The sequence below is a fragment of the Colius striatus genome, chromosome 9 (assembly GCF_028858725.1).
Source record: "Colius striatus isolate bColStr4 chromosome 9, bColStr4.1.hap1, whole genome shotgun sequence".
Classification (NCBI taxonomy): Eukaryota; Metazoa; Chordata; class Aves; order Coliiformes; family Coliidae; genus Colius; species Colius striatus.
The window spans coordinates 23,568,839-23,586,495 of NC_084767.1; the positions used below are offsets into that span (position 1 = coordinate 23,568,839).

At 41.3% G+C, this 17,657-nt stretch overlaps 1 protein-coding gene across 1 annotated transcript in view; it reads right to left on the bottom strand.

Annotated features, from left to right (window-relative positions):
• IQCA1 (IQ motif containing with AAA domain 1) overlaps positions 1-17,235 on the bottom strand; it is a 107,602-nt gene extending 90,367 nt beyond the window's left edge. The window contains 5 exon segments of the mRNA XM_062002651.1: positions 3,220-3,291; positions 3,983-4,174; positions 6,370-6,483; positions 10,480-10,804; positions 17,157-17,235. Coding sequence (XP_061858635.1) covers positions 3,220-3,291; positions 3,983-4,174; positions 6,370-6,483; positions 10,480-10,804; positions 17,157-17,164 — 711 coding nt within the window. The 5' untranslated portion in view covers positions 17,165-17,235.
• Between the last annotated feature and the right edge of the window lie 422 nt (positions 17,236-17,657).

Genomic DNA, 17,657 nt, shown 5'->3' on the forward strand with positions numbered 1-17,657 from the left:
ATCTACGAGACAAGAAGGTGTTTATGTATGTGCATGTCCAAAGCATGCAGGGCTCACTCAGTCACTCAGTCCTATGAATTGTTTAAGCATGCAGAGCGCTTGGCTCCAATGGGATTGATTACTTGTGCTCATTAAGTGAAAACATGAGAAATGAGACGTCCAGGCAGGAGGATCCTGCCTCAAGCTTGTAACAGAAGGCTGAGCCCCTAAATCGGGATGGATTTTGTCTTGTCTTTCTGTATTCCTTGTTCCTAGGCTGCTCCTCCTCTTCCATACAGCAATCTGATTGCAAACTGTTTATCCTAATATTTTATGTTCAAATCAGCTTTTCCTCTTTGCAGTAGCCTGTTTTCTGAGATTAAAACTTCCTGCAGGGTCTACTCTGTTAGGAGAGTCTGACAAGGAAAGTTCTGAGCATGGCTCCTTTATTAGCCTTGGGCTGTTCTGCACCACTGAGACAATGCAGTTGCCAAAAACCAGTTCACACATCCAGTCACACCAGGCTGATAGCTAGTTTGCACTGCAGCACAATGAAACAATCACAGCAACCTCTAATGGAGGTGTTTAATGACAGGGAATTTATAAATGCCAGAAACAGGCAAGTGGAAGTACGCACCAGCTTAAAAACTGCAAAAAAGTTATAATTGAGCTGTAACAGTAAAACAGAGCAAAGAAATACAGGTTTGGACCACACATGTATGTTTTAAAGACAATTAAACACATTTTCTTGCTATGTCAGCGTAGTTGGTGTGGCTTAAAAACAGACAATGCCTGGAACATTGGTTATGGTGGTCATGCTGGAGCTGGTAGCAAACAGCATTGTGGCAGCAATGGCAGGAAGATAAGGTAACAGGTCAGGATACTGTTATCAAGATATATGTGCTCTTAGTGAGGCTTGCTTCTCCGTACAAATGAAACTGGTATTACAAATTGTGATTTATCAGAGATTTAGAAAAACATGTGCTAAGGGAATCATGCTGTTTCTGCAATAAAGATTTAATAAATAATAATAATAATAATAATAATAATAATAATAATAATGAGGCTTTACTTTTGAGCCAAGAAAAATGTCTGGAACATGGGCTTCTACTCTTGTCATCAAGCAAAAGATGAAATAAAATTGAATTCCAGAAAATTCCACATTTTTTCCGATTTTTTCTGAAGCAAGTAGACAGTAAAGAAAACAATACTGAACTAAGACTGGACTATTCTTCATCTTCGCATGTATTTCTGCAATTTTTAGGCCAACACAATTGAATTTTTCCAAAAGTCATTGTTCAGAACTTCAAATGGACTAGCTATTTTTGTAAAGCAGTCTTTCTATGAAAGTAACATGGACATTTTAAAAACAGCTATAATTACAACAGAAATTATATTTATTGCAGTAAAATTCAAAGTCTCCTTTGGGATGGACTTGGAGTAATGGATGGCTAGGTCTTCTTATTTATCTAAATCGTGCAGCATTAGAAAAGAAAATTCAACATATTTACACATGACAATCTGTGGTCATTTTTTAGAGGGCTGATGTGACCATACATCAAAGGGACTTGACCTTTGGAGCTCCCTGCCCATTTATCAGTGTGAACCAATGTCTGCTTGCCACCCACTTCCTTTGGAGACCACAGAAGGGAATCAAGTGAAAAGTAAAAGTGAAGTAAAGAGGAAACACAAACGGGGAACATGAAAACACTAGAAAGATTAACAGATTTCTTTTTATTTAGAGGTATGATTTTTTTCCTCTACATCCTTTGATTATATTCTTTGCTCAAAAAGTAATGACTCTGACTGCAGAGTTAAAAAAACCAATTCTCTTGCTCCTACTTGGAGGTCAGGAAATGAATACGTTATGTGTGTTTGGATTTAATTCCCTTCATCCCTATAATCATATAGATTCCCCCCCCCCTTGCCCATAAACTAGGCTATTTACATCCTAGTTATCAGTTATTCTTACCATCAGCCACCATGAGAAGACTGCTTGGCTGTGAATCCTCGAATAACTGAAACCAGACATAGATTTCCTTCCTCTCTAGCTTAAGACTTGACAGAAAGTCTCATGGGATTTGATAGGAAACAATCCCTTGTTTTGCAAAAGGTATATTTTCTAATTCATTTTCAGTACATCTCAAACATTCACCATTTTAGGTCTCCACTAGTTAAAACCTCTGGGAATTTTCTTTGTCTTAAACAGAGACAGAATTGGCACTCAAAGCTCTGTTTAGCTATGCTGGCCACATTAATGACCAGCAGATTATTGCCTTTAATAATCTCTAAGATGTTATCTGTATTTAACATAGCAAATGTACATGTTACTTCCTAAAGATAAGACTTTAAGGTCATTCTTAATTGACGATACATGTTTGTGAGGTGTATGCTATTAGGCACAATTAGTTTTCATAAATGTAGCTAAAGGCAACTCCATTGATGGGCAAGAAAATTACCCAGATTGTCTGAGAGGAGTGGAAAGCATGTTTTAATTCAAAATTCAATGACTGGTTTATAAATTAATCATTTAACAACTGTAGAACACAGAGGTATAAATAAACCTACCAAACACAGAGCAGTGACAATTGTCTCTGTAATGTGGTGCCGTGAAGCAACTTTTCTAGAACTTGACCCAAGGACTGTGGTACTGTAGGTGGAGCTGGAGAGAGCTGTGTGGGTTGACAGCCATTAGTGCCTCATGAAGGCACCCAAAGAACAGGTGAGGACCTTCTGGGGAAGGAAGATAGTGGGAGGAGATGTACCTTCTGATATTGATGTATTAATAGGGCAGTTCTAATGTCCCTTTTCCCTACTCTTGACATGTGTATGCAGTGGCTTGCAAAGGGGCAGATGAAAAAGATTTTGCTGCTTTCATTCCAATATAGGAATAAGGCAGCTCAAGTGTCTTGGAATTATGAATTAAAAATTGATTAGTAAAATTCCCTTGCTTTGTTATGCTGGGTCAAATTCCCTAGAACCTGGTGCAAATTCTATACTGCCTGTTTCCACATCTGTCGTATGCATTGGGCTATGTATATATAGCACACAAGCATGCAGCAAAAGTCAAATTGTGCTACTTCTGTGCCATCTGTCATTTTAGTTTAGTTCTGTATTCCTCAGAGATGCTTTTTAAATAGGAAAAATCTTAGAAATCGATCTTTTATCTTCTGCTAAATTACAAAAGTCTAGAGAACAAACAGACTGTGCATTTTATATTCTCTAGGCAGCACTACTTACCATTTCCAGAAATATCATTTCCTCTTCTCTCATTTTCTCTGTTTTCTTGCGCTGGATATATCCACGCCAAACCTGAATTGTAAACAAAACTCTAATGAGATAAGTGGGCCTTGTTACAGCTTCCTTTACTGTGGCAGACAAAAAAACAAATAGAGGAAGGAAAGACACAATATACAATTGAAACTATTACTCTTTAACACGTTCCCATCTGCTATTTTTTTAAAAAACAAATTCTGAGGTTTGTTGTCCCCTCACACTTGTATATCCAGCTTCTCAATACAAACATAACATTATCAGCATTCAGTGTTATACTGAGCTGCTGTTCTCACCAGGCTGAATTGTCTGAACTAATCATGTGTAATGACTCTTTCTGGAATTCAACAGTGATCTTCCTTAGTCATCTTTTCAAGATATGGAATGAATTACTTCCCTTGAGATCACAGGAAAAAGCATGAATTCTCCAAGATGCACTGGATTCCAAGGGGATGCCAGAAAGAGCAAGTGAGGTAATAAAAATCAGAATGGAAAAATAATAGATAGGATATAAAGTCAACCTGCATTGCCAGTGCAGGACTGTTTCCATTGATCTCACATCAAAGGTCCTGTCTCATTTTAAGTGGTTTAAATGATGGATTTTACCTTGCTAGACACCTTTCAGAAAGCTTCCCATCCTATGAGCTGTGCTTCTGTCTACTGTTGTTCTTTTGAACAAACTATTGTAAGTTTTTTTCTGCCAGAATTGTTTTTAAATCAGAGATTTCACCTTTTGAATGCAAGTGGCAGCATCAGCTGGACTTGGACCCATCTGGACCTGAAGTTTAGTTTGTCTTTCTCTCTTCTCCTCTAGGTAAACTCGCTTCATGAGTGCTGCTCGACAACGGCCTTGGCGAGCCCGTTCTGCAACCTGGATCATTTGAATGGCTTCTTCAAATGTCATGGTCTTGACAGGTTTCTTCTACAGCACAGCCAAAAAAAGAGTAGACAGAGCAAAGTATTAAGTTATGCGTTTTGTTAATTGCCTACTTCAGCAAATCAAACAACAAATGAACTTGCAAAAACTTTCCCAGAAAAAAATCCCTGTCAGTCAAACAGCAGAGACTCCTGTGTCAGTACTGTCTTGCAATATCTTGGAAGTTTGATATCTTGAGAGATGTGTTTTTTCTGAGAACATTTACGAGAAAGTGAATCTGTTGTGTTGATGTGTGACAAGGAAAGCCCGATGCTACAGTGGGAAGCAAGAATGGTTCTATATGGTTTATGCTTCCTGCTGAACTTCCATTTGAGAAAAAAGACATAACCATAGGGCTTTGTCCTATTAAAATGAGAATTTAAGAGGCTGTGGAATATCCTCTTTATACTTTTCTGAAGGGATGGGTTTCTGGATATGCTGCTGAGATCCCAGCTCTTTGGCTGAATGGAAGGACAAGCTGTTCTGAGCCAGCCCAGGCCTGATTAGCCCAGCCCAAGTACTTGGGAAAAACACATCAGAACTGTGCAGGTGGAGAGAGGGACTCCCCCTTCTCACTCCTGAGAACTCATGTTAACCCCTCATGCTCCATGGAAAATCTGAATTATTGTCCTTTCTTGATGTTAATCCCCCAATTGGAGACAGTTCACATTTAAAGCTTATATAGATATATATATACACACACATAAATAAAAGAGCTCACTATATACTATACTTTCAGCGAGGCTTTCTATAATAGAAGCTGAAACAATTCAATAATTCAATGATTCCATGATCTGCAGAGCAGGCTTCTCTGATGAACTCCACTGTTTTGTTTTTTTTTTTGTTTTGTTTATGTTAGGCTGCTTATAACAGTACTGCCATGGACACTAAAGAATACATTGTTCTGTTACACAGCAGTTAGGATTTCCTGAGCGTACATGGCTTGCTACGATGCATGTAGAAGTGTTGACAACCCTCTAGCAATCTAGCAGTGATTGAACTGGACTCACACTGTGTGAGATTATTTAATCCATGTTTATTAAATCCCGTGCCTCTCTTGTGGCATCCTGGCAAGAGAGGCCTGGACCCTGCCAGAGCCTGAAGTGTGCAAGAGCCTGATGCTCTTTTGTGAGCTGGCTGCAACACCACATAGCTTCATCTGTAATGCCAAAGGGATGAGAACAGAACTCTGAGAAACAAAGAAAACCTTAAGATGTAATGTGCTGAAACAGAGGATCTCCACAGACCAACATCAGACTACAAGGAGGGTGGAGAATTTACCCAGAGACTTACTGTGGAGGCTGAGGAGTTCAGCTTCCCGTGAAGTAATCTAGCAGAGTTTGTGCTCTGGCTCTGATGACTGCCTCTGTCTGACTGGTGCTGTTTCCCTGGGATCCTTCCCTCCATTGCTTTGTGGTATCAATATGCAGATTTCACCCACAGAAAAATTACTGGTGGAAAATCAACAGCTGGGGCAGTGCAGCAGTTTGACTAAGTGGTCTGATCAGGACTATCTTTTATGGCTATAACATCTCTGAATAACATCATCCACACATTTAGGCACAGTTGTTTATTTCAAGGAGTTAGCAATGAATGCTTCTAGGCAATTTGCCATTTCCATAAGGTCAAAAGTATATCAAATCCAGAACAGTCTTCACTGGAGCACCCATGTCCTTCTGTGTAATGACTTCTGCTCTGCCAAAATTAAATTTTCTACTCCTCCCAGCAGCTGCAGCTCTATAGCTGTACAGAAGAGACTGCAGTCGTTGTTCAGAGGTTATAAACAACTGAATGCTAACAGCTGTGCTGACCTGAACTCTTGAGTGTCGCCCGTTCCAGTGAGGAATCCTGGTTCAGTAAAATTTAAGCCCAATTTGATTTCAGTAGGACCAATTAGGTGATAAGAGTTAGCTAGACAAATAAAACACCTACTAAACTTGGTCAAAGTGCTGCTCTTTCTCTGACACACACACACACAAAGCAGAGACAATTAATTTCAGTCTTAACCAGGCTCAAGATATAACTAGATACTGTTAGGAACATTTAATGTCACTTCCTTATTTGTGTCTTATCTATGAACACTTTTACTTCCCAACTGCTGTAAAAGTACTTTTCACTTCAGTGGCTCACGTGCTCAGATATGTGTGGCTATTAACTAAAAAAGTTAAGCGTGTTATTATGTAGATCTGTGATATGCTTACCTGTGTTTGCAATCCAGCATTAAGCAAAATCTGATCAAGGGTTTTCTCCCTCTGCTGCAAGACTTCCAGCTTTTCTTTAATGAAATACTTTGGGATGGGTACTTCTATGTCTTCCTAGAGGAAGAATGAGTCAAGAGATGCTTTATTAATTGAACACCTTTAAAAAGCAATTAAATTGGACTGAAGATTGTTGCCTATTTTTGAGTATTGGAGAATCTGACCTCTGCAACAGCTGCTGAGGTGTCACTTTGCAGCTACTTAGGGCCTTGTTGTGGTTTAACCCCAAACAGCAAATAAGCACCACACAGCCGCTCACTCACTCCCCCTGCCAGTGGGAGCAGGGAGAGAAATGGGGAAAAAATTGAAAACTTGTGGGTTGAGATAAAGACAGTTTAACAGGAAGGGAAAATATTAACAGAATATACAAACCAATGCACAATACAATTGCTGACTATTTGCTGACTGATGCCCAACTAATCCCAAAGCTGCAGTGTTCCCCAGCCATTTCCCTTCCCAGTTTATATACTAGGCATGGCATCATATGGTGTGGAATATCCCTTTGGATTGTTGGGGTCAGCTGTTCTGGCTATGTCCATCCCAGCTTCTTGAGCATCCTCAGTCTATTTGCTGGGAGGGCAGTGTGTGAGAAGCTGAAAATGCTTTGAATTAATATAGACACTGATAAGCAACAACTAAACTATCAGTGTGTTATTAAATCCAAATCAAAGCATAGTACCGGCTACTAGGTAGAAAATTAATTTTACTCTAATTGAAACCAGAACAGGCCTCATTCAACAAAAATAAACCAACCCAGTTTCTGAACTATGTAAGTCCCAAAATCTGTATTTTTATAACGTCTCAATTATGTTATCAAACTGTTAAAATATATGGCAGAGTTGCCAGAAATTTAAACACGATTTCCACTGATCTGAATACCTCTGACTGTAAGATCATGCTACTTCTTTTTTAATCAATAAGAAAAAAAAAGTTCTCTTGCATTGTTTTAAGCAAAGCAGAATTCTGTTTGTTTACAGGTATTTCTACCTGTAGACAAAGTGTTACTGTCTGTGACTGTGACATCTCAGTCACTTCTCAAAACCAGACATGATTAGAAGTGGCTATCTTTAATCATTTCCATTATTAAAAAGGTGTAACTGATGCATATTTCTACTGATTTTTCTCTTGTAGGGTTTCACTCTTGTTGAGAAATGAAAAAAAGACCAAAAACTATCCCAGAAGTTAAGATGCTGCAGAGTAGCACCACCTGTTCTTTGTATTGCACTAAAGACTGGAGACAGTTCCTCAAGAATAATTACTGGCAAGTGTATTTCTTTGGCACGGGGCAGGAGTATGTCTGCATAGGCATAGTTCATTCTGATGCTGTGTTCCCTATAGAGTCTTTCAGGAAAATCTAGAATATCTCCTCAAGCAAGTGATTTACTCAGAAGGATATAAAGAGGGATGGGGAAAATAGGCAGCAGTTACCCTGTTGTGCTACTTATGAGGAGTTGCACAGTCAACTTACATACTATTTTGTCCTCAGGTATATGTGGGCACTTGGTCGTTTGCCCAAGGAGCCTAAGACAGATATGTGACTTGATGCTGTGCTATCAGTGCTCTGCTGTGTCAGCTATGGATACTGGCGGGCTTTGACATGCTCTGTAAGACCTCTGACTTCTGCTGGTGCAGCCATAATGCCACCTCTAGTGTGAACAGATACAGAGGTGAAAAGCACCGTCTGTAAAGAACAAGCACTGCTTCTGTCCTGACACAGGAACATGGTAAATGTGCTGTTTGTGAGCTGTAAGGCCTTCAAATTTCCAGAGCAAGAATTTGCATGGAAGGCCCTGTGGCCATTGTGGACTGTCAACTTTAAGATTTCATGACTAATTCCCTTAGACCAGGGACATTTCTATTATGGCATAAGAAAGTTTTCCAGTAGGATGATGTTTATCCCTCTTGATTTTATCAATGCAGAGGTCTAGTCTGCTACATTTTCTAAATACTTGTCTTGTTAAGCTTCTTGTTTGCCCCTTCCAGCATCCTTGAACTTTGATGGAAATGACTATACGTTGTACTTTAAGAGTCTGAATTATTCTAGGATGGATTGCAAATCTATCTTTCTTTAGGTATAAGAAATCAAGTGATTTGTGTAGGGACACTCACCTTTGCATAAGATGAGAGGGCTTTTATGCTGTCAGGCAGCAGTGTGAGTCAGCATAGGGGTGATGAGTATCTCTAATGTCTAACCTGGCCTTTAATTACAAGTGGTCCTGGACTGTGGCTTTGACTGACTGAAAAGATGAGATCAAAGCCATAATCCTGGGTCAAGAGGCATGGGGAATAAGGAGACTGCTTGTCTTCATAATCTCTTCCTGGAGCCCACCATTGAAAAGTTATGCTTGTGACGTTTATCCTTAAGTCAAGGTTGCAACTTTTTAGCCACTCCCAGCTCCATATGTATTACCCCAGGAAATGGAGTGATCAAGAGTTGGAAGGCAACTGTATAAAAACATGAGGCACAGAACTAAAAAGAATGCTGAAGCTTGGCCTTACAGACATAGTAAAAAATACGCAATATCATTGCATAAGATATAAAATGAGACTGCTCTGTTGTGTCCTCTGCCTGCAATCATGCTGGATTTTAGCCCATGATAATAAAGTGAAAGAAAGGACTAGAGATATCCTTTCTTAGTGGATTCTTTAGGAAACAGAAATTATTTGTCAGTTACTGGCCAGTAATTTTGATTTGGAACCAAGAATATGTGCTTATTTTATTTAAAAAAATGATAAATCTGTATTCTTATCTAGTAAAGAAAATAATGTTTCTTTTGAAAGAACATGGAGTTTCTTTAGTCACTTTTTTGATAGTAGGTAGGTATGTCATGCCTCCTTAAAATTAAGGTGTGGTGCAGGAATTTGAATTTATACTTTTTTTTTAATAGATGTCAAGCATGACTTTTCAGACTTGCCAGCCTTCTGCTGCAGGTGGATTTACTGATCAGTCATGAAAAAAACAGTGCTTAATTATTTTAAAATGTTATTTGAAGGATTACTTTCTCTCAAGATGTGTTTATACTCTCTAGTATGCTTTCTCATAGTTTAAAATAGTTCTCTGTCTCAATTAACATAGATGATAAAGAGGCAGTGAAATTCACAGCAATTAGTATCCTGAATTTGCCGAGTGAAATAAACATGCTATTCCAAACAGCAACATGTTTGTGAATCTCAAAATAATGCTATAACGATATGACACAATTTATCACACAGTATAACTGGCATTCTGACAAAAAGTGCTAAATTGAAGCTCCAATGCTTTTTCCTTCAAAAAAGCAGCCGTACCTGAATTTGACAATAGGTGGAGCTGTCTGCGAGAGAAGTAACCGCTTTTTTTTTTTTAGCCATCTTTCATACTGCTTGTAGAGCACAGCTTTGAGACTTTGCCGTATTGTCATATTCGTGTGGTTTAGCGGGCTGTCTGTCAGGGGGGCTGCTTTTTCACCAGGTAGTCCTGAACCCCAACCGTTGAACATGCTTCCAGCTCCTGCCTCCTTCACAATGTGGGACTTCTCTCACATTTCTCATTTTAGTAGTTTGTTGTACTACAAACTAATAGAGCATACTATGCAACTTTTAACATTACCTGTAACCTCTGGAACAGGCCTGGGGCCAGTGTGATTCACAGTGATTCAAAGGGCAGACTGAAGTGGACCGTACCTTGGTTACGAGTTGCCCATCTTCTCATGAATCCCACATTAAAATCAGGCAGTGCCAAGCTTCTGACATTAATAGTAAAGCTAAGTTAACAGGGCTTCATGTTAGGACATGTGCAAGAGGACGATCCCCAGAGCCTGTGCTGCTACAGAAAGGTGACATATTGATCAAGCAGAAGAGCTTTTAGAAACTTGTTTCAGTATTTGACACTCATCATAGATCAAATATACTCTGATCTTTAAAAAAATGCCATGATTACCAATCACCCAGTAGACTGGTGAATGTGCGGGAAACTGAATCTTTATGTGGATCTTCACAGACAAATAAATGTGACCGTCCTTAAAACACAAGACAGGCAAAGTTCCTACAAATTTGCTCGTATAGAGGCAGACCTACCGGGAGAAGCTTTAGCTCTTCCAGGATACTATCAATGTAATGAAACTCTGAGTTCTCCAGCTCTACCATCTCTTTTTTCATCTCCAGGATGCGGCCAATCACACCATCCAGCACTTGCCGAATCACTGTCCGTTTCTGCTTGTGAAGGAGTTGGTCATGGGCTGTCTCCAAGTTACGAAAGATTTGCATATATTTGATGTAGGAAGTGGCTAACATCTTGAATACTTTTATGCGGTCCTTCTGTGGCTGGAGGAACTCTTCTCTTTCTCTCTGGAGCTGGATGTCAAGGTCTTTCTGGGCATCTCTCCACATCTTATTGTAAGTGCTAATTGAAAAGACAAGACTATATTAACTCAACATGAAAGTAAGAGTTAGCACACAATAATGCTCTATGTGTGTGGGTTTCTCAAAAAAGCCAGCCTGGAAATGTGAGCTATTATACTTCAGAGAGACTTTAACTCCAATGTAGTTAATCTGATGTGAGCACGGACTGGCTGTCAGTGGCTTTTCACAGTAATAGATCAGTGCAGAATATTACCAGAAATCATCCTAAAGAAGCAAGAAACGGACTTTGGGCAATGAGATTTTTAGTCAGAAAGGAGCTCCAACTGCAAGTTTGTCACTGAAAGGGGCTAACATTTGTGATACTGAAAGATCCTTTTAGGTCCTGTTCTACTTTGTAACCTCTACTTGCCAAGTAGAGGCAGGCCTCAAAAAATCCTGTATATTTGAAAATGCTTGTCTATGAGCAGGGTTAGGAATTATTTTCTGCCCCGCAACTCAGTTATGCTGGGAGAAAAATTATTCACTTTGCCAGGTTTGCAGGAGGAAGGGAAAAAATGGACTAGATTTACATGGAAAGCTGACTTTTGCTTCTTAGACCTAGAAATAACAAAGGGCATTGGCCTCAATGGTGAAATCTAGACCTATCCATGTGGTTAACCAAGCTACTGCTTGCTGTTCCTAGAGCCTCTCAAAGAAGGATGAAGACAGTAAAAGGCCTCATCTCCATTAGGCAAGCTTTCAGAGCAGACCTTTCGCTGGCCTGAGCAGCATCGAGGGAGTGCTGACAAGAAAGCTGGGCAGCTGTTAACATTGCTCGTGCTTGATAATAAACACCAAGGCTGGAGCCTTGTCACCTGATCTTATCATTCCCAGTCTTTGGAGCACAGAATAACCGCAAGGCTTGTGGTGTAAGGAAGACCAGTGGGGTGGACAGGACAAACTTCAGTCCACAATTGTCCCAGGCGTGAAGGACAAACCCAGGATGCTGAGGGGGCCACTGGGACTCCCTGGAGCACCCAGCCAAACCACCAACAATCTGATCCCTGCTATTGAATTTTCACCACTAACTTTTTAAAGTGCGTATTATACTTTTCAGCTGACCTGGGTTTCTGCAGGATGCAGCTGGCCTAGCTTTTCCTAACGCCTCTGCAGCCCACCCAGGTCTTTCCCCTTCCTTTTTCTTCGACTTCATTTACATTCCATTGCACCACCCCAATCACTCAATTGCAGCAATTAACCCAGGTGCAAGAGATAAACAAAGTAAACCCAGCAGAGTGGAGAAGACTGGCACAAACAAGACCAGTGCTGGCTTTGACTGAGTAGCTCTGTGTTTGATCAATGGGAGTTTTGTACTCTTCCTCTGAAGTTGGGATAGGGAAGGATGTATACTGGTGTGAGGTTCATGGGGTTTTCCAACATGGAAGGAAACAATGCGGTATTGTACTTAACTATCTGTGTCTCCTCCCAGACCATTTGATAGTAGGGAGGTTATAAATCTTTGAGGAATTGTAGCCCTGTAGGTTGTCCCCACAACCATACCACTGACTTATGAACAGTGGGTAGCCTCGGGGTAGAGCATTTTGAATGCACGGAGACAACAGATTGTACCACAATGAGAACTGACTCCATGATTGTCCACTCCAATTTACAATAATGTCCCTTTCTGCCTGCTCTGACTGAGGAATGTCAAGTGGTTCTTCCTGCTAGGTCAGCTCATATCAGGTTTTGGTTTATATTTTGAATGACTTTTTGAGGGAGGAAAGGGATGAAGAGCTCTAGCCCTCCAGAGTACATTAACATAAGGCAATATATGGAACATAATTGCTTCCATAAAGCATTAGTTTCTGAAATAAGCATTACGATGACTGCAAACATGTTGCTTGGGTTAGATGTTAAGACTATAGATATTATGGTATGTTCTTAGCTTTACAGCAGCAATGCTTAGTGTAAATGAGGGCAAAAGAAGGGACTAGCACACTGGAAAATGAAGTATTACAGGAAAAGACTAATGTGGAACTGATAATTTTCAGCTGTGATAAGCTGACAGCTCCTCTGTGCCTGTTGTGGCCAGGGTGACTGGCAGCTCAGGGGAAGCTGGCCTTAGTGCTTCTGTTTGTTAGGCATGTGATGGGGTACAGTGGATACTTCACAACAGGGCACTGCAAACAGATATGTCATTTGAGTGTTGTTTCAATCTGATTAAAAACTAGAGGACATATGAACAGCCATTTGTTTCCCCAATCAAAACAGCATTAAAATAATTATTTCAGGTTTTATTAGTGTCCAAAAGGATCTGGATTAGTTTTAAGGCTCAGATGTACTTGGTGTTTATAGCCCTTTTTTTGAGGGACTTGGAAGAGCTGCTGTAATCCTGAAGAGCCCTTCTTGGAGACCAATGTGTTCAGGGTGGGTTAGAAGGAGTAAGGTTACCCATTAAAAGCAAAGGACAGGACTGACTTTCTTCACCTGTTCATGAGGCACCAGATGACCCCTAAGTCCCTATTTGAATTTTAGCTTATTTGTTCAGTATCCCTTTGCATTAAGCTGTAAACTTCAACATTGCTTCCAAACTCAGAAGGAGGAGAGCACAATGCAGCTTTGAGCGCCCTGACTTTTTTATTTACTGGTACTGCATCCTCTTGTAGGCTTGTGCCTGTTCTGAAATAGGTAGGCTGTGAGCTGAATCCATGCCTGAGGACGATACTGCATCAGGGTTAGATTAGATTAGATTAGATTAGAGGATTTGAGGTTTGTTTCTTGATTGCTGCTTTTGCCCTGCAGTATAAGTAATGCTGCAAATCGTCATAGCAACTACAAAATAGGAGTGTTATGGGGAAAATAAGCAATGCTGTAATGGGATGAGGAAAAAACACATAAAGTGACTTAACTCCAGAGCCCCCAGAGTGCTTTCTGGCAGATTCTAGGTTAGAGGGAAGGTTAAGGCTTTACCTCCTAACTGGTATGTCATCTCTTCACTTACACAAAGTAGAAATGGAGTCTAAAACATGGGCTTAAAATTACTCTTTTGCCATAGCATGATTTCTAGTTTGAATCTCACTTTTATTGCTCAAATTAAAGCCCAATCTGCTTATTTAGTGTGAAGCTTAGAAATGTTTTCCTGCTCAAGTTATAGAGATGTTTAAAATCCTGCCAAATTATTCATTTTCTCATTTTAATATTCCAGCACCCTCCAAGTCTGCATGTTTGCTTGACTGATTTCTTCTTTCACTTAGAAAAATGTGTTGGTTTTCAGTACAGCTGAGGTAGCCTGCTTATCTGTGCTGAACTAGTTTTGAGACTTGAGCATGCCCTTCTCGGAAGGATTTGTGCTGAGCATGCAAACTGTCCCTCAGACCACTCTTGCCAGTGGAATCTGGCATTGGTGGCGTTACCTTTGTGTGTGTAGTTTTTCTTTTCCCCCCCAAAGTGTCTTGGTGTTTTTACTTAGCTGCCAAAGGGAACACTTTCTGTTGTTCCAAGACACGGTAGAGCTTGCACTCTAAGCCTGTGTCTGTCTCTGGATTTGCATATGGGTTGAACTCTGGCTGTTTTGATGCCTGGTTTTCCTGGGCTGTTCTCTGAAGACAGAAATATCTCACTTTCCAATGCCAACCACGTAAATAGTACTGCATGGGCTCTACTGGTTTTTTTTCTGATGGAAGTGAAAACATTTGACTCTGACTTGGCCCAGCTCTCTTTACCTAATATAGAATCTCCTGTTTAATAAATGGAGCGCTAATTTTTGTTTCTTTTAAAACATTTCTGAAGCATCTATGCTGCCACTGCAAACTACTTGCATCTCTTTTTTTCTCAGAAGAGGAGGCTGGGCTGTGTTGGGCCATCTAACAGGGAAGGGAAAAAGCAACAGCTGAGCTTCTGAGAGCAGGGGATGTGGAGCTGGTCTGCAACAGAGCTCCTGTGGGCACAGGGAGACCACCATGTATTCACCGCCACGTAGATCAGGTCAATTGTCACAGAGCAGACGAGAAGAGACTGGGATGTGGGTCTAGCAACCAGGAAGTGTGTGCAGGGGCCAGTCCTCAGGCTCTCCTCCAGATACTTGGGGCTTGACAGGTCAGCCATTGTGCTAGGCTCTGGGCAAACACGAGGGAGGGAAACCCAGCCCTGCAGCCTCAGTAAAATAAAGAAACAAGAGACAAAGGCTGGGACGGGAAAGTGATGCCCCAAGAGGAAAAGGTGCTGGGGGCTTGCATAAATGCTGCTGCTTTTCTTTTTTCTTCTCTCTAAAAATCACCAGACTTAAACTGACTGATGGCTCATTTGGGTCAGCAGCTACCTGTTACCCCCCTGCAACCTGCTCAGGTATTGCATGCAGATTGCTGGGCTAAATATATTATAGGAATAGCCCTCTCCTTTCTTCTTTTGCCTTATTACAGTCAAAACTATTTCTAGGTTTGAGAAGTGCAGACAGAGATCAGTCTGGCCTCATGACACAACCAAACTGACTGACAGGTTGTCTGAATCAATTCCTATTTTAGAAACCTTTAGACTGCTGGCTGGAGCAATGCAGACTCACAGTTCTGAGCTTGGTCAGGCCCACCTTGCTTTAGCCATGATGTTTTACAGAGTTTGAAGCATTGGTGGAAATAAGGGATAAACCTCAATAGGCTTTGGTTGTGACAGAGGATGAAAACATACAGCCTGATGATACTGTTAATGTGACAGCTCTATGCTTCTGTCATTTCCACTTTCAGTCTTTGGTACTATGACAGAAAGTAAATAGGGAACAAAAGATTTCTGTGGCATAAACGGAGAAATGCAGGGAAGGTGAGGAAACCTGCTTCACTAGGCAGTGGTGGCACACCACACCTCAGCAGGTCTCAAGCACCTTTCTGGCTGAACTCACAAGGCTGACTGGAAAAATGGCTATTTTCTTAGAGGAGACAATGTAAAGCGATTAAGGTGATGTTATTCAAGGCTGAACTTTGCTGTAGGACATTCCAAGGACCATCCTGTCAGGCTGGAGGCTGTCCTCCCCTATGAGGTACGGAGGAGAATAGCAGCTTTCCCTCCTTTGCAAGCAGTATTCCTCTTGGCCAAGGAAACATGAAAAAATGGGAAAGGAGAGCTTAGGTAACTACCTCTGCTAGCATCAAGAGGCTTTAAGTGTAAAGTTAAAATGGTCTGCACAGTTTCTTGAAAACTGTAGCCCCTTTTTTCTAGCACAAGTGTTGTTGGGATACTTCCACTAACAATGCTTTTTCCCAAAGGAGACAACAGTCATGGTTTTGTGTGGAGCCGTTTCTGGTAATGGGGAAGGGGCTGTAAAAATGGCTCCTGTAAGAAGTTCCTCAAAACTCTCCCCAGCTCTGAATCAGACCCACTTCTGGGGCTGAGCCAATTGGTTGTCTCCACAATCACTTTTTAAGAAGCAGCAGCCAGAAGAGGAGGGTTCTTCCTGTTCCTTCTTGTTTTGTTCTTCCTTCTTTTCTGTCTGGTGGTGATACAAGGAGTTGGAAGGAAAGAGAAGCAACCATGCAGACCCCAAGGTCAGCAAGGGAAGAAAGGAGGAGGTGTGCGGGAGCAGAGACCCCCTGTATCCCGTGGAGAGGATTGGTGAAGCTGAAATTTGTTTGCTGTTTGTAAAAGACCCCATGCCAGGGGCAGTGACTATACCCAGAGGAAGCCGTGTCCTGTGTGAGGGACCCCGTATTTATAGAAGCCATAGTTGTTGGGAACAACCCACACCAGAGAAGTTCATTAAGGACTGTGTCCCATGGACACACATATTGGAGCAGAGGAAGAATGAGCAGTTGTCCTCCTCTGAGAAGAGAGAAGAGGCAGAGCCCATCTGTGAGACTGACCACATACCCCATTCCCTGCCTCCCCGAGCCGTTGAGAGGGGAGGAGGTAGAGATATCGGGAGCAGTGAGCTGGGCCGGGGAAGAAAGGAGGGATGGGGGAGGGAGATCTGAAAGTGCTGGTTGTATTTTTCTCATCATCCTGCTCTATTTTTGTTTTTTGTTCTGTTCTGTTTCTCGTAGGTAGTAGAATAAACTTTCCTATTTTCCTCTTTAAGTAGAGTATTGGAGTCTGTTTTGCCCAGAACCATATTTGGCAGTGAGCCCTCCCTGCCCTTGTTTCAATCCACAGCATCCCTGGTTATCTTTTTTCCTCCCATCTCGCTGGGGCCTCCGCCATTCCAAGGAGGATGGGGGTGGATGGGGGGCAGTAAGCAAGAGACTGTCGTGGTGCTTCATTGCTGGTTGGGCAAAACCATGACAAAAGTTAACACGGTGTATATAGTTTCTTTAAAACTGTAGCCTCTTCTTTTACTCTTTTCTAGCACAAGTGCTGCTGGGAAATTTCCTCTAACAATGCTTTTTCCCAAAGGAGACAACGTACAGGCAAGGCACAAGATTTTTCCCTACCTGCTCATTAAGGACGAAGGGAGGCACAGGAGGGAGTTGCAGTCTTAGTTGTGATCATTTGGATTCTGTCTCCGTTTCTTGCTTTAACATAAGCAGGATGACACGCTAATGCTCACCAGGGGTGCAAAGAGGGGCAAAGATGAATCTGTAAATGCTTGAGGGACGTATGAACATGCTAGGAATGCCCAGGAGGAAGCTAATAATTGTGGCGTTTGGATGGAATTTGAAGAATATGGCCTGGGGCCACATACTGAATAAGGGGATAAGAAGAAATATTCAACAATGGCCCAATCACTGCATGAAGCTGAGGCCCTGTGGGAAGAAAATAGGATATGATCACAACATAAGCAACTGCATCGTATGCAGCCACGAAAAATGGGGGAGAGAAGAGGGGATTAAAAGTTGCACTGATATTTTCTTTCATTTTGGTTTTGGAACCTTAATTTTCTTTAACACAGCTTTGGGGATGTAATATGAAACACATAGCTGTCCTTTGGCTGT